Source organism: Pocillopora verrucosa, chromosome 4 (genome assembly GCF_036669915.1).
Source record: "Pocillopora verrucosa isolate sample1 chromosome 4, ASM3666991v2, whole genome shotgun sequence".
In the NCBI taxonomy this organism is placed as follows: domain Eukaryota; kingdom Metazoa; phylum Cnidaria; class Anthozoa; order Scleractinia; family Pocilloporidae; genus Pocillopora; species Pocillopora verrucosa.
Window position 1 is genome coordinate 13,821,212 of NC_089315.1, and position 22,071 is coordinate 13,843,282.

A 22,071-nucleotide genomic window follows, 5' to 3' on the forward strand; every position below is an offset into this window, starting at 1 on the left:
TCTCTGGACACGACCTGCTTATGACCAGGTAGAGTACGAACGGGGCTTAAATTTCCTGTGTTTCTCTTTGTGTCTCTCCAATAACTTCCTCTTGGTGTTCTAGTAAACGGTGTCTCACAGAACGCAATTAAACCTCAACGTAGCATCAGTAGGTTCAAGTTAAGCTAATTTATCGTAACGGACTTACAATGCACATGATTGCTGTGTACCGCTCCACTGTCCATTTTGGAGACCCGTCCGTGTTGATCCGTCCCACCAATTTATATCGTGCATAGCCAACGCAGCGGAATGTCACTTTTCCGTTGGAGGGTCGTTGACAGATTCGCCAATCCTTCGCCTTTGGAGGAGCATGTAAGAGGACTAACATTTCACCTGCTTGAAGAAGTTTTTAAGAATTATTGGATTAGAATGCGAACGAGTTACAGGGGGTTGTTACAAGCGTCTTCTATAACTGAGGACTCAATGGCAGTTCAATCAGTCCTTGAGGAAGTCACTCTGTCAGTTATTCAGTCAGTCCCCATTAAATATCCGTGACATCCCGGCGGCGAAGTAGACTAGCCGCTACATCAGTCGATATCTACAATGAACGAATATTGCCTACGGCGAAAAACGATTCCAGTAAAGGAACCGCTGAGATTCGTGCAATTTATCTAATTTGTACTCCAAACAATTTTTTACTTTCCCCGTTAATTCGAGAGTTAAGTTAGAGGCTCTAAGGAAGTATTGTTTTCTTCTGAAGTCGCAGTAAATTTTTTAGGCGAGGGCGATTTTTTCGTCTTCACTTTAGGTGCCTCGCATCCTCGATAGGTTTCAAGAAATCTAAATACTCTTGTGTTGCGATTTAACGGTATAAGGGGTTAGTTCAATTTCACGGCAGCCAAGAAAAAAAAAACAAACAAACAATGGAGGCGAACAAACAGGCAAACGTACTTGTGCATCGGGGCAATGTTCCACTCCATGTTCCGTTGGCTTGGCATAAACGAGTCTTGGATCCCACAATTGAATATCCAGGATGACAAGAGTACTCGACTGTGCTATTGTATGTAAACACGTAGCTGCTTATTTTGCCATTTGTAATCGATCCTGGGTTACCACAAGATCTTGCTGTGCGAGAGAGTAAAACGGAAACAGATTTTGTGAATAACTCTTGAATTCATATTACTCCAGACTGTCACTAAAGAAGTTGTGAAACTTGGCAGTGACTTTGACAGCCTTCTGCCCCAACCCTGGCTCAAATTAAATGAAAATCAGATGTCTAAACGATAGGGAAAGGCAACGGGCGCTCATCAATTTTTTTTCCCCCATAGGATGAAAAAGAAAACAAACTTTGAAGACGTAATTTAAACGTAATGGGTAAACCTTCTACGTAATAGCCCATTGCAGATAAGGTTAGTTTGATTTTCTTCATTGCTGCAGCTTTCTTGTATAAATCGAACAGTTTTGCATTTTTCTTTCCTCTGCTGCCATCACTTAACTGTATACCGCTCTCCCACAAATAATTTTTCACTCTCCCACATTGAATTTTAAAAAAGTTTCACTCATTTTCACCACCACGACAGTTGATCCTTCACACCGATGAGAGCGACCTCGCCTTTAGCCTCGTTCTCGCGCCGTAATTTCGTCCCCAGATCACTGAACCGCGAGAACTCGGAAGTGGCCTATTCTACTCGAGATGCTGTTTCTTCATTTAATTGTTTGTCTTGCTACAGTTCAGTGCTCTAAATATACACTTCCTTCACGTAATTGAAAGATTCTAAATTACTTACGTCGACATCTGAGAGTCGCTTTGGTCCATTTTCCATTCTCACATCTTTGAATGGAAAATCCAGACCGCCAGTATCCTGGATTGCACAGATAATACAATCTTGCACCATTAGGAAACACTTCCATCTGAGACTGCGAGGGTCTAAGATATGCATTCGGCGGAAGGGTAGGCTTTCTACATGATTTGGTGTCTGAAAAGGTGTTTTGAATAAATCTCACAGCAGGATTTCTTAACAGTAAAAGAGCATACTCAACAATTATTTTTCGGTCCCCATGCGCTTGTTGTTCCTTCGAAGAGTAAACTCAGTAAAGCTTCGTTCTTGTGCTTCCGGATGACACTCAAAACTCTCGAACCACTCTGCAATATGCTGTCTTAACACTACAATATTGTCACTGTGTTGTCATAAAGGAGGTTGACAGGTTAAACGAGGAATTGGTTAATTTCGCTTCGTGTGCCAATTTTTCATGGCAGATTGTATTTTATATCCAAAACAAATTTGTACTTTTTTATTGGAAACTGAAAAATACATGCGAAAATGAAAATAAACCGTTTTAAATAGAAAAGTCCCTTAACACGGTGATGCTACTTTCGGCAATGTTAGTACCTGGAAGAGGTGTTGCCAGGTCAATAATTCTAAAAGTACCGATGGTCTCTTTTACTTTGGTATTGACATCATGTGTAGTGTAAATTACCTTTGCAGTATGGAGCTTTCTTTTCCCACTTTCCATCGATACACTCACGGGATGCTGGGCCCTCTAATGTATAACCTTGATCGCACCAGAACTGAACAAGCGATTGGTGTTGGTGGTTATCGCCAAAGACGAAACCGTTAGCTGGTGGAATCGGAGGAGAGCACGGAGCTGGAAGGAAAGTAATAAACCGAAAAGTGATGTTCGTCCACTAGGATATTTCTAAAGAGTAGTTGCATATCTTTAATCTATTTATCGACATAAGTATATATCACTGCAGTCGACTTGGTTGAAAGCATTTTATTTTTTTTTCTTTTCGCATTATCTAAGCCTGATGGTGTTAATAGAACCCGGGGATATTTTGTGTCAATATCAGCCATGTTTTAGCGAGAACCGAAGCAACCGTAACCAACGCACTTTTTCAACTTTACTTTACCTCTACAGATGGGTGAAGTTCCATTCCATCGCCCATTAACACAAGTGATGACAAAAGAGCCATCTAAAAAGTACTGATCGTCACATGTGAATGTGACGCTGTCTCCAGCATATTTACTTCCGATGTAAGAGCCATGTTTAATGTTGGTCGGGGCTCGACATGTCGCTGGGAACAGAAAAATGAGCATTTAGTTAGTTCTCTAACCCTTCAAGGAACTTCAGTGTACTTTGAGGGAATTCGTGCATTTTAACTAACCTACTCTGTGAAAGCACAGAGGGAGGGGTGCATATGACTCCCCTCGCTGTACGTGACAATGTTTAATGACGATTCAAACAACCACAACGAAGACAAAAACCTGGGATACACCCGCTGCTAAAGGCCAATGAGATAGTAGTGTAGGATTCTCCACAGGAAACACTCGCTTATTCTGTTTTAGGAAGCGCAGAAAGCACAAACCGAGAAGGTTATAAGAGTTCAAAAAAGAACACGATTAACAGACAAGCTGAAATTTATCTCCATTTTTTTTGTTTTTTCCTATTTCATTGTTAACTCGCTTCCAGAAAAGACACAGTCATTGTTTCTTCTATGTTGACTTTAACCTCGGTTAAAAGCTACCTCTACATGTGGGGACATTGCCACTCCATGTCCCATCACGGCATGTGATTCTGTTCACTCCTGTCAGTTTAAACGTAGGTTGGCAAATAAAAGACATGGTCCTTCCGTGACGGTAATCTCCCCCAATTTTGCGACCATTCCGTGGTTTACCAGGATCAGTGCAGGATTCTACCATGGAAAAATAAACGTCAGTGATGGCGAGATAGTAAATCGGTACGTCAATCATGAGGGATCCCACGGCAAAAAAAATAATGGAGTGGAGTAGGGGTGTCGGGCGGGTAACGACGCTCACGTAATCTCAATTTAACTGTGTGCTTTTCAATTTTGTTTCTTAAGCAAGGATGAGACATTTTTTTACCCACTGTGCTCTGCAAAAAAATTTTGAAAAGACTCAGTTGAAGAGGGTTATTTTCAGCGCATTTTTCTTCATTGCGTCTCGGTAAATACGTGTCTTTTATTATAAAGGTCATTTCCCCAGTGATTGAAATTTTCAAATTGAAATTCTTAAGTCGATACATCTACTCGAAATGAGAGCCACTTACTTTTACACTGTGGTAAAGATGAACTCCATACTCTTTTATGACACCTTATGACCTTCCTACCAATTAAAGTGTAGCCACGATTACATGAAAAACTGACTGTCTCTCCCTGTTCAAAATTGTCGCCTGTCCTGGAACCATTCAGTGGAACTCCTGGATCTTTGCAGCTGGCTAGAAACGAAGAACGTAACGACCCATTTAAAGTTATAACCTCAACAGTAGGTAAGTAGATAAGAATATATCTATGGTAACAGCACTTTGGGCGAGACGAAAGTAAAACAGTAAAACCTGTAAAATTGCTTCAGACTGCTTGATAAGTTGCCATATTCATTTGTGATTTCGGATCCAACACATAAAGTATGTGGAACTAACTTTTAAGTCATTCTGTTCATCACTTACAACTACACTATTTTCAACTGATATTATCCTTGATTACCTGAACATACGGGAATTCTGCCACTCCATGTTCCATCATGGCAGGTTAAAGTCTCGCTACCGAGAAGCTTAAAATCAGTTTGACACGTAAAAGTTACATTCCTTCCGTGACGGAAATCACTGCCTTTTCTTTGGCCGTTTTTCGGTGTACCTGGATTATCGCATGTCTCTGAAGGAAAAAAGATATAAGCATACAAATTCCATGTGAGATTTGTGTGTCAAAATCCCTTTAGAAAAAAAGCCTCTTACCTTTACACTGCGGTAAAGATGAACTCCAAACTCCATTCTGACATCTTATTGATTTACTACCGATCAATGTGTGGCCACTTTTACACCCAAAATTGACTGTTTGTCCATGTTGGAAGTTGTCGCTTGGCCTTACACCATGACGTGGAACTCCAGGATTTTTGCAGCTCGCTAAAAGAAAAAACAAAGGAAACAACATCATAGGGCTAAGGACTGCTCATACCTTTCACAACCTTCAAGCCCTTCCACAAACTTAACCCTTCACAGTTAAGTAACGACCTCCCTGAGATTTTCAAAATGCCTTCTTCTTCACATCAGCAAACAAAAAGCGACTAATGACAGGTATAGCACATTTCGTTTGCCTGTTAGTGCTCAAAAGCTCAGCTCGTTTTACAGCAGGCCAAAAGAAATTAACTGAGTAACAATCGACATATATGCCATTTACCGGCTTGCAGTTTTTCGACTGAATACTACAGAGATTTCTGGTCGCACAAGGAGTATGCCCAGTTGTCTCATGGCTTACCCATACACACTGGAACTCTGCCACTCCATGTTCCATCACGGCAGGTAATAGCTCTGCTGCCAGCAAGCGTAAAATTAGGTTGACATGTAAAAGTTACTGTCTTTGTGTGGTGGAAATCATTGCCTCTTCTTTGGCCGTTGGCTGGCCTACCTGGATCATTGCAGCTCACTAAGGAAGTAAAGATTAGTAGACAGTAAACTGGCCTTCATGTTACAAAATATTGGGGGTTTTTGTTAGACAGCTTGCCTTTGTTTACTCTGTATCAACTAAAGAAATCGGACTGGAAGGTCTGGAAGGTCACTCAGCATACCTCCAAGGTGACCAAGATTTCGAACTATATAGTCGATAATCCAATACAACTGCTAGTTATCATAGCCACTTACTTTTACACTGCGGTAAAGATGAACTCCATACTCCTTTCTGACACCTTATTGCCTTCCTACCAATCAACGTGTAGCCACGATCACATGAAAAGCTGACAGCTTGTCCGTGTTGAAAGTTGTCGCCTGTCCTGGAACCATTCAAGGGAACTCCTGGATCGTTGCAGCTGGCTAGAGAAGGAAAAATGAAACTTGGAAGTTAGGATCTTCGAAAGAACCGATTAAATGTCGCGGTCGCATGCAAGTTTCTAAACAAACCGATTGGACGCCGGAACAAACCATAAGAGTTTATTTTTGCCGACGTAACGTGGTCTACCTGGTCGAATCATGTTAATTTTTATATATTACTTTTGGTAGGTTACCAATGATGTTACTTATGATAAGATTTGGGACTGATGTCTTCAAACTGCTGAGAGAACACTCTATGAACCTTGGTTCGTGCTCAATAGGTATAGATTATCTAGTTTTTTCGAGTGTAATTTAGAATAGAAAGGCGCGCGTAAATTTTTCATGCAATTGAACTGTCGCTGCGCAATTTCGTGCAACTCCTGTATTTTTGCAGCTGGCTCATTAAAAAAAGAAACACCGTCTCATTAAAAAAAGAAACACCGTAAAGCTCTTACAGCAAGGACTATTGTATCGCGTAGTTACCTGTTACTGCGAAATTTGTCTGTTTTAATTTTATCGTTTTTCTTGATAACACTGTTTAATTTTTACTTGAAGTTACGTGTTTTAGTCACAGGAAAGTAGCAACCCTCCGAAAGAAGCGATATTTGGGAAAAAGGGTAGCGAAGGTTGTTCCTTTCTAGAGATCGCGCGGAGGGAGGGGCTGAGGGAGGAGGCTTCCCCCCACCAACCCCCTTCCCTATACTTTTTTAAAAATAACTTCTCCTGCTAAGCATACCCTATCCCCTTGTTGGCTAAAGCTTATAAGTTCTTCTCTAGCTACCCCACTCAAAAATTTGCTGAACGGGTCCTGCTGTCATGAAACAGGTTAGAAATGTGTTTTACGCTGAATTACGTTAAACTGAAATTTGTTCACCCCGATTATATCAAGTTTATACGAATTTTGTGATTTCGGATCGCGCAAGGTATGTGGAAGATTCTGACCAAAGACATCATTTTAAGTGCTATTATCCTCGCTTACCCATACATATAGGAACTCTGCCACTCCATGTTCCATCACGACAAGTAATACTACTGCTTCCGACAAGCTTAAAATCAGTTTGGCATGTAAAAGTTACTTTACTTTCATGAACGAAATCACTGCTGTTTCTTTGACCATTTTGTGGTGTGCCTGGATCATTGCAGTTCTCTGATGAAGAAAATAGGAGGAGTAAGGTTTCCATAGCCTCTTAGCCACGGGTTGAATAATTTCGGCAAAGTTAAACAGCTATATGGGACATATAGCATTCTGTAAAACTCACAAATACACACTTTTCAGCCGGCTTGGCAGCATTGAGCCGATACTACGCATGATTGCAAATAGTAATAAGGATATCAATAATCACATAATCTTACGGAACCTCAAAATATGCTAAGCTATCTTTATGTTGATGTGCGACTTCCGAAAATAGTCCACCACAAATTCTCACACCGCCAAATATGTTGAGAAGGCTGCGGGCAACTCAGGACGCCATCTTGAGAACTTCTTAAGATTTTTAAACGCGGTATACGGTATAAGGTTGAATACGCCCTACTTCTGGAGTATAACAAGCAATCAAGTTATCTTTCCTTACTCAAACAAGTCTTGCCATTTCCAGCTGAGCCTGCGTTACATCTGCACGTAAAAGAACCAATGGTGTTTGAGCACTCAGCGTTGGAGTGACAGCGGGATACTCCCTCTGAACACTCGTCGATATCTAGCGTGAGAATCACACAGAAGAGTTATGGCATCTTATTTATGTTTCAAGAGTCCGTCCCCTTTAGTTTGGTTTTCTCAAAAGACAGAGTCATTGTCCTAATCAAAAACGCTCCAATTTAATAGTTAGAGTTTCAATTGGGAAGCACAACTTCTGATCTGAAAACGTCCTGTCTTTCCGAATACGAAACTGGCGAAAATGCAAAATTTTTTTCGCAAAAAGAGTTTCTTCTTTTCTGATTAAAGTTACGACCTCGTCACTTATGACGACAGCTAGATTGTAGGATGAATTAATTCACAGTTTAAAACACAGCAGAGCTACTGTGCTAATGATCTATGAAACCTGGAAACTAACAAATTACAACGCAATAGAGAGAGTAAATGAATCCGACTGCTTTATCACTTATCCGCGAAAGGAAACTGTTAATATTCTAGCTGATTTGTAAGTTAATTTGTATGGATGTAGACTCGTAAGGAATTGACTTTGATTACTTTGAGCTTGCAAACATACTTCAACTCGATATTAACGACATTTGATGATCCATTGTCGTTGGATTGTAAGCACTTTACAGGCTAAGATCACGAAACCATTCACTTTAAATTTGTTCATTAAACTAGCTATATTGTATTATGTGCTCCTTTGGACGACGATTACATTTGAGTCGATCAAAAAAACGTAACCGAACTATACCTGTACATAAGGGAGCCGTCGAGCTCCAGTTTCCATCGAGACACCTGATGTTTGATGATCCTATCAATTTAAAACCTGAATCGCACGAAAACTTCGCTCGTTCTCCGTGACGGTAACCAGGCTTTAGATCAATAGCTCGGCCATTTATAGGAGCAACAGGGTCTGGACACGAGGCTTGAAATGAACAAACAAAATACGAATTTATTAACAGTGACTCGACTGGACTTTCAGACTGAGTAATGAGTCAAAAGGATCATACAATAACACATGAGATCAACTGATATGACAGACGTTCGAATCTTTTTATGTTTACCAAATAGATTTCTAACTTAAGTGTATAATGACACTCAATTAATGTAACGCGAAGCCCTCTCTATCGTTTGCTAGTTTTAAAAGCATTTCAATAAAAAAATTTACATGGTAAGGTACAATTTCGAAAAGGCAGAGTGACCATTAGTTGGTCAGTCGACTTGTGCCAATCAAAATAAGGGCGCACCGTTGTACCATACTGTCTATGAGACATAATAGACTCGACTATATCATATTGAATATTGGGGAAAAACAATTGAGCTTGGGTTGGAGGCAAAATAATCTTGGTGTTGCTAAACGCCTCTTAAAAAACTTACCTTTACACTCGGGTGTTGGCTTATTCCATTTTCCAGCAACGCACCGCAGAATCGGCGCGCCAATCAGTGTGTGACCCGGTTGGCAACTGAATGCCACAGCCTGACCATCAAGGAAGGTATTCCCTATTCTGTTTCCATGAACAGGCTTACCAGGATCGACGCAAACAGCTATAATTCAGAATGACGACGTGAATACCGGAATATCTTGTCTCAATGATTTGACTGATACTGATCATTGATTTGAGAGTGTGAATTCTAAACTGTGTTGAGTTTATTTGATTGGATGTTTAATAGATATTATTATTATATCAGCAACCGAAATAAAATCGAAGGGTCTGAGCCTAAAATCGTTCAATAAATCTGGAAAGTTCGGCGGCAAATTGTACTTTGGTTCTTGGCTAATATTTGGCTCCAAGAAGGGTAAGAATAAGGCCTTGCTCAAGGAGTCGCAAATAACAGTAACCGTTTTATAATTGGCGCGATTTTTGTGGTCGAAAGGAGGGGACTAAAATAGTTTTATGAGTTTTCTTTTTTCACGAAACCTTCGCTTCCTTAACTGGGAATAGTCTCGACTTTAAATAAAGTTACATTGTATGGCATTCATCTTGAGGATAAAACAACTTGCACCGTTAGATTTCGCACATAAGGCGAAACAAAGCAGCATTCCTTTTATCACAGGTTTTCCAAAGGCATAAAAGTTAAACGGTAATCATAAATTGAGTTCGTAACAATTCACCTTTGCATTGAGGCATGGATGCACTCCACTTTCCATTGATACACACCGCGTTCGAAGTCCCCGTCAGTTGAAATCCCGGGAGACATGTGAAGGATATTCGCTTGTTGTGATCAAAGTCGTTACCATGTCTGACTCCATTGTTGGGAGAGCCTGGGTCCTTACATGATGCTTAGGACATACAAAAGACATATATAATACTGAAAAGCTAGTGACTCTACAGCCAGGTGAACAGTGGACTGATTTTATGCCAAGTATTATTAAATCTCTCAAGACTTTGGCATTGGACAATTTACTCCTTTCCGAATAGAAGTTTCAAAGACTGCTTAAACGTACGAAATAGAAAAAGACTAAAACATATTTGGTTATCTCTGATAATTTCCCAAAGGCTTTAAAATTACCGGAAATTTGAAATCTCTCAGGCGAATTACGTTTCTCCTTTTGTACAATCATAGTTCCAGCGAACTTTCTCAGCATGTTCGTGACGCCGTCCCAAAATTGAGGATCGATTTTATGCGTGAGACTTAGAAATGATGACAAAATTTATTTTCATAGATTACCTTTGCAAACAGGGACAACAGAACTCCATTTTCCGTCGTGACAAGTCATGGACTGGCTTCCTATCAAGTTGAAATCCTTTAAACACACGAATGTCACCAGGCCACCGTGACCAAAATTAGAACCGATTCTTCTGCCATGACTCGGTACACCAGGATCAGGACAGGATGCTGCAATTGACATTTACGCCTGAAAACGCTTTCCTTTTTACATAAACGGCGTAAGTTTTCCAAATCATTCTCTTAAGTGAAGAAAGTTGAAACTGTTCCCGTATGACGTTAAACGAAAACGATATCTGGATCCGTGTGGAATGTAAAATGATTGCGGGATTTTATGGTGTACATGGCTGTTAGCAAAAGTCTCGCTATCTTTAGAGAGCAGCACGGCAGAATTCACATAGAAGAAAACGTTCCTTCAACTAAAAGAAAAAATTTTCTAAAGAGCAGTGCATAAATTGAAGAGATCCCCAGGAAGTCGTGAGTTTCTTTTTCAGACCGAGCAAAAGGGGAAAACTTTCCTAACCAGGTGGCTAAGAGAACAACCTTCGTTTTCTCAAGTAGCGTCATTCCTGACGTTATCTTGCTGCTTACCTTTACAAGTTGGCTTTGTTGTATTCCAGTGTCCAGCTATGCAAAACGAGGTAGGTGAGCCTACCAAGTTAAAGTTTTCATTACATCTGTAAGCCACCATCTGGCTATCTCCAAAATCGTCTCCGATCCTGATTCCATTTTCTGGCACTCCAGGATCTCTACAAACAGCTTCAAAAGAGAGTCATTACGTTACCCTAGAAGGAGCGTTTCAGAACTGCACTTCCATTAGTCGCCGTAAAGCAAGGTTGACCTCCACAAACGATCGTTACGTCTGATGTTATTTAAGTTAGGATATCCCCGAGCTAGCAACCAGTATACGATCACCTATTGGCCCTAAAATACATGGATTATCACAACCATAATTCATGACCCGACATGGTCGTTACTGCGAAGATCGCTCTCATATCAAGTGATGGTGTTATTCCTAAGATTCCAAAGATCTGTATTGATTCTCACTTGTAACTGCTAGACATCGTCATTTGCTAGATAATGTATTCATATTGCCAAGATTAGTTATATTTTGGTCACATCTGCGTCAAAGCCTTAGAGGGCCTTTAACTGTTATGGTGTTATCGTAACTTCATTAAAGAAGGACGCGTAAAGTTTTTGAGTTTCATACCTCTACACGTGGGAATTTCGTTGCTCCACGTGCCCTCATTACAAAAGATCAGTTGACTTCCTACCAGCCAAAATCCTGGTTTGCACTTGAACTGTAAGTGCTTGCCGTGTTCAAAACTCCCATCAACCCTTTCACCATTCACAGGTATACCGGGGTCTGGGCAAGAAGCTGTAATTAAAACAAAACCAAAGGTTATTAAACTTGAGAGCGCATAAACACACAACATGCTACTTGGAAACGTAGTTCTTTTTAAACAATCACTTTAAAGTCACTTTTAAGATACAGTAACGGAAAGCTAAGCTGTTTAACACTGAATAAAAAATGCAGGTTGCTGACGGTCACGAGAAACATTTCAAGCTTCCTAGATGAAGGCAATGTCAGCATGCGATATTGTCTTGCATATCTACCTGAACTTGTCTCCATCAATCCCCTCTCCCTCCCTCCCAATCCAATTTTTGTCTTCAAATGTTTTGAGCTACATTAATGCCTAAGAATGTCACCCTTAGGCAGAAGTTGTTCAACCGAAAAAGTTTTCCTCGCCTGAATTCAACACTTGCTGAGCGCAATTTAAACCATCTGATGAAAAGGTCTCGGAGGATAATGAACAATAGCGCCATTGACTTAAAACGAATACAACCATGACAATAGGCAAAGTTTGATATGCCTTTCTTAGCATTAGGAATTTTCGAGTCATGATGCTATTCCCGGAGGGGTATCATAAGTCCATCGCCAATGTCCAATGACTTTCCTTGTCACGTTGCCTGACTGTTCCTGGTATCCTTTGATTCTCTTTGGTGGAAGGTGCTACACAAACCTAACTTTTTAAAGGCTCTCAACAAGGTGATGGAAAATTAACGTTAGCAAACTTTCTTGAGCGTATTTTTATTGTCGGAGTAATTCAACATGAGGTATGAGATAAAGAGATGATAAAGCATTTTCTAACCTTTGCATTCTGGCAAAGCCACGCTCCACCTTCCACCCAAACAACGACTGATCGATGAACCAGAGAGGCTAAAGTTTTCGTCGCAAGTAAACTCTACTGTGTCGCCATCGACGAATGACTTTCCTTTTCTCTTTCCATTCACTGGGACTCCAGGATCTTTACAGGTAGCTTTTTACACGTTTAATTATGAAAAACAGACAAAAAAAAACGAATAGCAACATGAAAATTTGAAGATTCAAGACGAGCACCAAAAGCTCCATACAAATTATTTTCAATTTCCTTTTGAATTGATAGCATTTCGATCGTTAGGAAGAGAGTTTTTTTTTAACTCTAGTAATCTCATAAAGTACCAATACTACATCGATCCCGCGCTCACAAGTGTACTTGCAGATATTAAAGCCATAAAAAAATTACGAATAGACTTTGCTTCAACCGGCGCCCTCAAATCGCCGAGGTACGAATCCCGGTACGAATGGAGAGAGAGGAAAAGTAATCAACAAGAAGTCAAAATATTATTTGTTCCGTTCACATCATCTTTGTTACTTAAGTGCTGCGGGAAACGAAAAATGCTATTCAAAAGGCATTACTTTCTCTGAATAATCCTATGGAATAAATGGGATAGGACGGAAGCATTCTAAATTCCAGCGCAAAGAGGGCCAGTCAAGGAAAATCATGAACCCACATCACAAAGTAACACAACTTACCTTTGCATTGAGGAAGGGTATGACTCCATGTACCCTTATGACAAACAGATGTTGCGCTTCCCACTAGCATGAAACCTTCCGTGCAGGTGAAGTTTACCTGTTTACCATGACCAAAATCGCTCCCATTTCGCTTTCCGTTGGATGGATGTCCGGGGTTTTTGCAGTTGGCTGGAACAATAGAAAATCCCCCCTATAAATCTAATTATTGTATGGGCGTGAGTGGTTTACCGAAAACTAAAACACTCGTGGAACCAATACGACCACTACATCCGGGAACCGTATGTAGGGAATCCAATTCCCGCCTTTTCAGAGGTCGGAGGATTTTGGTTGTGTCACGATAAAATTATCCTGATCCCCCTATGAGGCTTTGCAATATTCCTATAATCCCCCCATCGACAGTTAATCCGCGGTCAATTTTCCATAGTTCCTCCTTTAAACTCTGTTAGTGACACATGAACCCCCCTCTAATCCCCCTAAAAGCCTTGTGATCTTCTCCAAAATCCCCCTCCCCCTAAGTGACTGGCCCCCTAAATCCATGAACTTCTTTACGGCGGCCCTTCGCTGAAACCCTAAGTTTAAAAAATAGTAGTCAATCTTTTAACAAGATTTTGCAAAAACAATGGCGACATGTAGAGCAATAAACAAGAATACGTCATGCTTTCCAGTCAACAAATAAAAGAGGAAACTAATTCTTGAAGGTCTGTATATCTCAGTCAAAAGTTTAGCTATGTAGCGGTTAAGACTTCGAAAGATTTTACAGAGACAACATTAATAAGACTTTTAAGCCTCCGAATATGATACATATCCATACTCATCCAAGACAGTACCTGGCAATTACACCTATAAATTATTTGACTTGAAGATAAAATGCCGTTGAGGCGATCTTCAAATGATACCTGGTGCAGAACATCCATACAGCTCTAATCTTAGGCAGCAGGGTTTAGGATCGGTGCTATCCAACGTCACTGGATCCTTGGGATAGATTCTAATCGACTGTGTTCTGATTGGAGGATTTAAGGTGTTCGGCTTCAAGCCATTAATATTTTTGTTGCCTTCAAATTCCTGAAATTTTGACAGAAATTGAGCTCATCAACTAGCTTAATTGCATCATGCCAATTTAGGTAACTTCATAATATTACAATTTGCCTTGATGCCTTTGAATCCAAACTTGATTGACTAGTATACATTGTGTGCTTGTCCTCTGCGGCTAAAGCTTTGGATCTCTCGTGACAAATTAACTAAACATTTTCCTAACTTGAAGAATAGCAGTTTTTTTTAAGCTGAGGAGTAACACTGACTCATTTACTTCCAAAAGATTTAATCAATTACTTCCAGTTTTCTCCCGGAAATTCCAAAAAGAGCAAAAAATAATACGAGTTATTTTGAGCTGGAGCAAAAGCATTAAAAGAGATAACAATTCAGGCACCTCATCGTAGTGTTTCCAAGTTCCTTTTTCTAAATACTTGACTTCATATTTTGTTACCCACGCCCAATCAGAAAAGCTTCCTTGAGTTGTTATGCCAGTTATTGACTTTGGCTCGACCAGATTGATTTGTATGTGTGGCTCTTTGTCCGTTGGCGCAGAGCACCAGGCCTTTTTTCCGTCCAAACGTGCAAACTGTGGGGAGTTATCTGCACTTTTTGAAGACGATGCTGCAATACTCTCGTCTGGTATTCCTTTACTTTTCATTCCAAGGTCATCGCGGCAGCTTTTTTCTAAAGTGTCGATAAATTAAAACATGTGATATTGTGATTTTTAACCGCGGTACATCCGCCTCTTACACTTCTCCAATCATAGCCGCCACTGGTCAGGACTTTTTATATCTCTGGGCACACACAGTTGTCGAAATTAGAAACATGAAAATGGTGCAGCAGCAGAATGTATTATGGGAGATGCGAAAGTGATAAATTAGGCCCCAAGGTTTTCATGAAGCCTTCATTCAAAAAATTAAAATCTTAACATCTCTCAAAAAAGGAAACAACTGGTTTTGACGTAAAGGTAACTCAATTTAAGAATTAAGTCTGGTTAAGATGTAAAATTAATCACTACGTGCCTCGCAGATTTCGACAGAATTGGATTATCCACAGGCGGAAATATTCACAATACATTCAGAGCTCAGCTCATCACTAAAATGCTGAAACAGCGACTCATTTACGATTGGATTTCTCATGTGATAAGATGCTAATTCGGCCGTTCAAAGTTTTCCTTGATAGGCTTCCGCAGATCTCCAAAAATCCTTTCCCTGGGAGTACTCATACACTCGACACAAGATAGGTTTTTCATAAGAAGAGCAAGAAGAAGAACAAGAGCAAGTGTGCCTAAAGGTTAAAGTGAGCAGCATCTGTAAATTTACAGAGCACCGACAATTGCAAGTAGCGCTAACAATTCTTGCTTTTGATGGTTCGGAACAACAGTTCTTCCCAGCTGGTAAAGAGGGTACATTTCGAAATCATCAAACCCTTCTAACTAACCCTTCTGATTTTCAACTGGAGACCCAAATAATGACGTTATTACACCGATTTCATAAGATTTAATTTTCACATGACGTCAGTTAAATAACAACAGCGTGACATTTTTGGCAAGTATCCCCTTACTTAGGCTAAGGGAAGTCTAGAAAATTTCTCTTCAGCTTAGCTTCAGTCACACTTAATTTCATTTGATTATTATATCAGTCTTCTTTCCAGTTTTCCCTCTTTTTCAAGTCCCTTTAGAGTTCTACAAATCTTTATCAGAAAAGGATACGTCCATCGATTTAAGTTCTCTACGAAATGTTAAAATCATGCTCTCCTTAACTAAAAAGCTGAACATGTGTCCGTGCACGCTATTTATATGCACGTATCGATAAACAACCATTGAATGGTTTAGACACGTCAGAATATACCGCATCATAAGACTCAATGTATTAAAAGGAATCACAGAAGCAGTTAAAATATCGAGAGAGAAGTCCACCGATCGGCTTGCATTTATCAGATGCTGCGTTGAACAGCAGAAACATGTCTTCTTACCTTCTTGTGTTGTGTAACGGCAGAAAACAAATACCCACAACAGCAGTTGGTAGACTACTCGCATGATTCCTTCTCCAATCGAAATCTTTCAAAAATATTGCAAATTATAACTATATTGCGCCAAGATCGGAACTCTGTAATTTCAGGACGTCGACACTAAATTGCTGCTGAGTCTATTTTGACGTCTCACTTTAAGGCGTCACGTTTCAGCTGACGTGATGACAACAACATCCATTTGGAATTGGAACTTATTTTCCGGTCTCTTGCAATCAAATACACCACGCGCTGACTCGTTGCATACTTTTGTGGAGACATCACCTGATGATAGATAAAACGAATTTAGCCAATGGCTTCAATTTCTTTTAGAAATTTTCTAAAGAGACCCAAAAAGAAAGTGGACCAGTGTACTGTGACTTTTCAAACCTTTCATTTTCCTTTTCGGTCTTGTCACCATTGATAAAGGTGAGGCCACATTTTCAAGTTTTTCATTTGCAGTCCTTATCGATTATCGACCATGCCTATCTTCCATTTTTAAGACTTGATAAGATAAATCCCAGTTTGCTAATTGGAACTGAAAAATCTTTATGAAAGGTACAACCCAAACTATGGTTCTTTCTCTCCGTTCTTTTAAGCTTGACTTTTGAAGAAACGAACTTTAAGCGCCTCCGATTTTCCGTTGGTCATAAAAAACGCTATAATGGTTTCGCTTCTGTTGATTTTGTCTTTGACGCACACTTTATTCAATCGATATGACGCCCATGTAAAAGTGTTGGCCTATATAAAGTAGTTGGAAGTATTTCGAAAACTAGAAGCCAAAATACCAGAAAATGAAATAAAAACAGAGAAATAAATCCCTCATTCAGTGGTTTGACTTTAAAGACAAGCAGACATTTCGCTTCACCTCCGCACGTATTGTATGTTAAACCGTCGAATAAGGTGTATTTATTTCTGCGGTTCGAGTTCAACTGAACAAGTGTTCCACAAAGGGCGATGCTCTTCTTGCATAGAACTTGGTGTAACGACTGTGAATCTAATCTGTTTGAACAGCAAAGCAATTGCGGTTCAAGGGAATGGCTACAATTTTCTTGGTGCGTGTAACGAAGTGTATCTTCACGTGGGGGCTCCGATCCGAACAAAGACTATTCCATAACTGCAGATACTAACAAACGGGCTACATCTAAAAACTAGGATTACTTCGAGTCATCGACACAAATGAGAATGTGAATCAACTGCGTTGCGACCCGTTTCTCGAATCAGTCCAGGTAACTTGACGCGCCTAAAGCCATTTTTTTTTTTTTAAATCAAAATTTAAAATTAGAGAGGAGGGTTTTGGCACCTCAACCAGCCCATTTTCTTTCGTTACCTAAGACCTTTATTGTGGAATTTTCAAACCTTTTGAAGTCTCTATCTTAAAGGAAAACAGCACAGCTTTACAGGCCCGTTAAGTTACCTGAACCCACAAGCCCCTTGTGTTCTTAAAATATTATTGACGAAATGAGGTTTCATATGCACACATAAATACAAGCAATCAAGCTGTTAAAAGAGATATATTAATACCATTTATTGGTAAAAAAAAATTGAGATATAGATACGGAGGAAAGATAGCAATTGGGGTTGAATGTCGGGTTCATTTGTTCTTTCTTAACCTGTTTACTTCTAGGATCAAGATGATTGTTTTTACCTTCTACCATTGTAATTTTTAGCACTGATAATTTGTTGCTTAATCAAATTACACCTTATGATTGATGATTTGCATTCTTTCCATCACAGTCCTGCTTGAAAATGATATGTTGAAGAGAAACTAGGTTGGTCATGTCTTGGAATGAAAGGGTTAATGAATGTGTACAACAATAAACTTGAATTTAGGAATTACCAAAGTGAGATTTTCAGTTATATTCTGGGCCACGTCGTATAACTCATGGGGAACTCGGTGCTTAAGTGCAAATATAATTAGAGATTTCAAAAACAGACACAGGGTGTCAACTATTTGCTAGTCTCAACCCTCTTTCTCGGTCTATCTGGCATTTCGTCTTGAGAATCTGTTCCACTGGCTTAATCTGAAACAAGGAGACAAAAGGAAAAACAAACTTTTAATCCTTCCCCGCTGAAACGTTTCCCATTAAATCTGTTCAAGGGGGAAAAATGAAAAAGGAATCGAATAAAGGACAAATCATGAAGGTAAATTCGTAGCATAGAAGGCGACTAACAAGGAAAAGTGAGTAGTAATATTGTGTTGTCGAAGGCGATGAACATCTTTCAGGTGTGAAAGTATCAGGGCGCCTCGGCTTTAGGTCTCAATTAGTGGCGAGTAAGATGTGACAAATAAAAAAAAGACCTCCAATAACAGTTTCTAGTCTATTTTTCAGTTGCAGAATATGGGCTTTTCCGTTAACATTGCCCCGTCTTATGTTTCCATCTTCTTTATCACATCGCATGCGCAGGTTGCTAAATTTACACAGGTTCAGAACAATTTCGTTCCCAGAGCTGCTCGTTTTCAGTAATGGTACGCTCGTTTCTCCAATCTCATGACCGAAAGAAACGAGGACTCTGGAAGCGAGGATAAGCTCAGAACCTTTGGTCAAGTCTCTTTACCTTCCCGCGTTCCCATACTTGTTTCCAAGAATGCCTCGAATTCTCTTTTTCCTGTGATGGAACCCACCTTTTTTTTTCCTTCTTCAATAGCTCCTAAACAAGATTCAGAACGGATTGTAACAAAATGTATGAGCAGCGAAAGTAGATCATAGAAATGCATGAAAACCATTTTCGTCATCTTTACCTTTCGCCTTCTCGCCTAATTCTTCAACTTTAGCTTTCGCTTTATTCGCTGTTTCCTTCGCCTTGTTAGATGCTGAGCTTAAGCTGCTTTTTGCTTTATCCAAAATACCACGAGCTGTCAACAAAGTGTCGACGAATTTTCTTTTTCCTGTGATGGAACCCACCTTTTTTTTTCCTTCTTCAATAGCTCCTAAACAAGATTCAGAACGGATTGTAACAAAATGTACGAGCAGCGGAAGTAGAGCTCAAAAATGCATGAAAACTATGTACGTCATCTTTACCTTTCGCTTTCTTGCCTAACTCTTCAACTTTGGCTTTCGCTTTATTCGCCGTTTCCTTCGCCTTGTTAGATGCCGAGCTTATGCTGCTTGTTGCTTTATCCAAAATACCACGAACTGTCAACGAAAAGTTAGGAGCTGTCTGTTCAACTTTGTTCTTTGTGGGTCTCATCCTATGAATTATAGTGCGAGGTATTACCATGCCATCCTGAGTATCGGCTCCAGTGGATTCATCTGAAACATTCACGGCAAAAGGTAAAATTAACTTTTAATCTTCACCACAATTGAATGCTGCCTTTTACTTCATTCAAAAGAAGAGAAGGAAGGCTGGGATTGGTGGAAGAAACATGAGGTTAAACTATAAGCTTTTTTACGTAGAAGGAATACATTTGATTTTTTTCAGAAGTTATATAAGACAAACAAATAGGTGCAATTCCTTTAGAGAATCTCGAATAGCTTCCGCTGTGGAATATTGGTCAAACAGAATTGTTTAGGGGTGATTGGTTTCAATTTTAACCAAGTGAAAATCTTTTCATCTCGTTTTCATCAATTTACAAGAAGTCATGCAGGCATCAAGAAGCAGTTATATTACAATGTAAACTAAGCGAAATGCTTAATCGCGCTAAACAAAGCCCTTCGCATTTTATGCATCGGTGATTTTCCCTGAATGTCATATTTCTACATCTACACAAGAACACTGTCAAAGTAAAGGGGTGGAATTAGGAGGACTGTCGATGTTGCCTGTTTTTTTGCCACCGTCAAGAACTTTTTCCCTCTCCTTAAGTTTAACCATACAGTGTTTCCTCAGATTTGGTCTTTACCTTTATAGGTTCTTTTAAAAACTAAACACGAAAAGGTGATTCTCGTGGGTAAAGTGCCATAATCCATGGACGATTTGGTTTTATTAACTGAGTTGATCATGTTAACTGACCACCGTAAAGAGTTTCTTGAGCTGACATTTCAAGCGTTAGTCCTTCTTCAGAACTAGAAACGCCAGCTTTAAAAATTCTTTACGGTAGCCAATTTACATAATCAACTCAGATAATAAAAGCAAATTATCTTTCAATACCCTAAACGGAAGCAGCAACAAAGTTTCTCCAGAAACTTATCTCCGTTGTTCGTAATCCATAATTCACTGCTTTTTATCCCCCCTCCCCCTGCTGAAAAAAGACCAGGAAAAAAAGGCTTCTTGAACCCTTTGAAATGCTCTAGCGAACAGGCAAAACCCTACTATAACGGCTAATTTGCGAAGGCTTGTAGCCAACGCCTCCTCCGTTTGACTTATGCCAAATAAGCTACTACCTTGAGAAACTTTTCAATATAACATTCTACGAGAATCGTGCGCGCTCATCATATGCTTCCTCTATCGGCGCCATTGATAAGATTCACCCATAAGCATATTCTTGGCTCAACTTTTTGCATGGATTTGAGTACAGCAAAAAGTTCCCTCAACGCATTCTTTTACATCAAAAATTTCAATTCGAAATTGCCAGTCTCTCTGATCTTATTCAAGAATATGACACGATTACATGTTAAGTTTCCAATCGTTCAGTCAACATTGAATGTCATGAGTGGCTTACCCTTTTTAGCCGGGTACTCTCTCCTATTAGCGTCATTTCGGACACCCTTACGTAAATTGCCCTCGACTGCGTCGGCATTCTGGCGCGATATACTGCGAGCATCGGTGAAAAGCACACATGAAGCAACTACCAGGAAGAGTAACAGTTTGGTATTCATGATTACAAACTGACTTCTGTCAACTGGGTCAAATACGACGATCAAAAAGTGATACTCCTTCGAGTAAACTTCTAAGAGGTCTCTCTAAACGTTGCTATGCACTGAATAGTGATGTTTCTGGGTTGGACTTGCTGGATTGTTCTGAGGATTAAAATGAAAACAAAACTGTCTAATACATATGAATAGCTCTTTCCTATATTCATTAGTACCCATTGTAAGGCTTACTGCAAATTTTTTAAGAACAAATTTATTTCGGTTTCCCTGCAAATAACATGCATGCTCGAACTGCAAATGATCATATGATGATACAGCTCAAATTAATTGTACCCATAAAGATTCAAGGTCTGTCCTTCCGGCTGAGTTTCTTTTAATATGCGCGATGCATTTTTAGACATAAAACGAAGAGAATAGGCACCATCAACTGAAATTAATCGCACAGTCAGAGCTTTCTCTGTCTTCTATTGTGTGTCTTTTCATCAACAAAATTCACCATTGGGAATGTCAGAATGTGAATAATTTATTTGCTATTCAATTGTTCTCGTGCTCTGCTAATTGACGCCGGCGAAAGTTGAATATAGTAAAGTAAGGCCACTCATTTCAGAGCTTAACTGATCTCCAGTTGTTTTTAATACCAACGTTTTATTTGTTTGAACAGTCTGAGTACAAACAAGTTGATGAAAATTAGGCTTTTTCATCGCGTAGAACACTGCATTCAATGAAACAAAAGAGAAGTGTATTGACAAAGAAGTACTTAAACATTGCATGGTTCAAAGTCCAATCTGTGGTGTTCGTTATTCATGTAGTTGTCGTGGCATCAACTATCAAATCCTGTTGATTTCGCCGCTTCTGGCAAATCCCGGAGACCTGTTCGAGTCTCATTACGTATGTATGCTCGTCCACATGGCCTGGCTTGCTGACGAGTTTTTCTGTCGACCCAGCTCGCTCTTGATCAATTAATAGCGAATTGGACCGTGAAATTAGAAGATTCGAGGCGTGAGTTCCCGTGGGAAATTCAGGATTTGTCTTTCAACCCACGCCAAGAGTTTACATTTTTCTCTATGGGCCAAAAAAAAAGTTATTTAACGGCTTCCTTAAACAACCCCGGGTTGATATATACCTTGGGTTGGCGGTGATAGCTTAACATTTAAAATTTACTCTAACCAAGGGTGTCAGTCAGTCTGTGTAAGAATATAAATGAAGGTGGTAAGTTTCAAAAGAAACTATGGTACTGCGTTGGTGGGAGAGTATAACAAGGTAATTTAGTGATATCAACTGAGTTGAAAACGTAAATTGGCCACCGTAAAGAGTTCAAAGGCTGATGT

General features: G+C 39.7%; 2 protein-coding genes across 3 annotated transcripts; both read right to left on the reverse strand.

Annotated features, from left to right (window-relative positions):
• Positions 1-491: 491 nt before the first annotated feature.
• Positions 492-16,155, reverse strand: LOC131772926 (sushi, von Willebrand factor type A, EGF and pentraxin domain-containing protein 1). 2 transcript variants are annotated; one of them, XM_066166105.1, is made up of 23 exons: positions 15,960-16,154; positions 14,380-14,669; positions 13,850-14,015; positions 12,954-13,121; positions 12,250-12,417; positions 11,307-11,474; positions 10,688-10,855; positions 10,100-10,267; positions 9,543-9,710; positions 8,807-8,974; positions 8,181-8,354; positions 7,368-7,490; positions 6,776-6,943; positions 5,632-5,799; positions 5,249-5,416; positions 4,729-4,896; positions 4,481-4,648; positions 4,048-4,215; positions 3,506-3,673; positions 2,891-3,055; positions 2,458-2,625; positions 1,767-1,955; positions 493-1,104 (listed from the first exon to the last, which is right to left on the reverse strand). In XM_066166105.1, the coding sequence occupies exons 1-23, from the start codon at positions 16,021-16,023 to the stop codon at positions 869-871; spliced, it is 3,927 nt and encodes a 1,308-aa protein (XP_066022202.1). In that variant the 5' UTR covers positions 16,024-16,154; the 3' UTR covers positions 493-868. The 2 variants fall into 2 exon arrangements, with proteins under 2 accessions (XP_066022203.1, XP_066022202.1); XM_066166106.1 differs by lacking the exons at positions 5,249-5,416; positions 5,632-5,799 and having other exon boundaries at positions 492-1,104; positions 15,960-16,155.
• Positions 16,156-18,011: 1,856 nt separating this feature from the next.
• LOC131772927 (uncharacterized) lies at positions 18,012-20,749 on the reverse strand. Its single transcript, XM_059088898.2, has 5 exons — positions 20,593-20,749; positions 19,016-19,246; positions 18,736-18,924; positions 18,552-18,644; positions 18,012-18,016 (listed from the first exon to the last, which is right to left on the reverse strand). The coding sequence occupies exons 1-5, from the start codon at positions 20,747-20,749 to the stop codon at positions 18,012-18,014; spliced, it is 675 nt and encodes a 224-aa protein (XP_058944881.2).
• Between the last annotated feature and the right edge of the window lie 1,322 nt (positions 20,750-22,071).

Bases quoted from the DNA above. Each gene is read 5' to 3' on its own strand.
- LOC131772926 (XM_066166105.1), bottom strand. From the start codon at position 16,023: ATGCGAGTAGTCTACCAACTGCTGTTGTGGGTATTTGTTTTCTGCCGT. The intron at 8,975-9,542 runs GTGAATTGTTAC...TCTGAATTATAG, and splicing joins ATCCATGCCTCAATGCAAAG to CTGTTTGCGTCGATCCTGGT. The intron at 1,105-1,766 runs GTAAGTAATTTA...TCTCTCGCACAG, and splicing joins AGCGACTCTCAGATGTCGAC to CAAGATCTTGTGGTAACCCA.
- LOC131772927 (XM_059088898.2), bottom strand. From the start codon at position 20,749: ATGAATACCAAACTGTTACTCTTCCTGGTAGTTGCTTCATGTGTGCTT. The intron at 18,925-19,015 runs GTAAAGATGACG...AATCTTGTTTAG, and splicing joins GTTAGGCAAGAAAGCGAAAG to GAGCTATTGAAGAAGGAAAA. The intron at 18,645-18,735 runs GTAAAGATGACG...AATCTTGTTTAG, and splicing joins ATTAGGCGAGAAGGCGAAAG to GAGCTATTGAAGAAGGAAAA.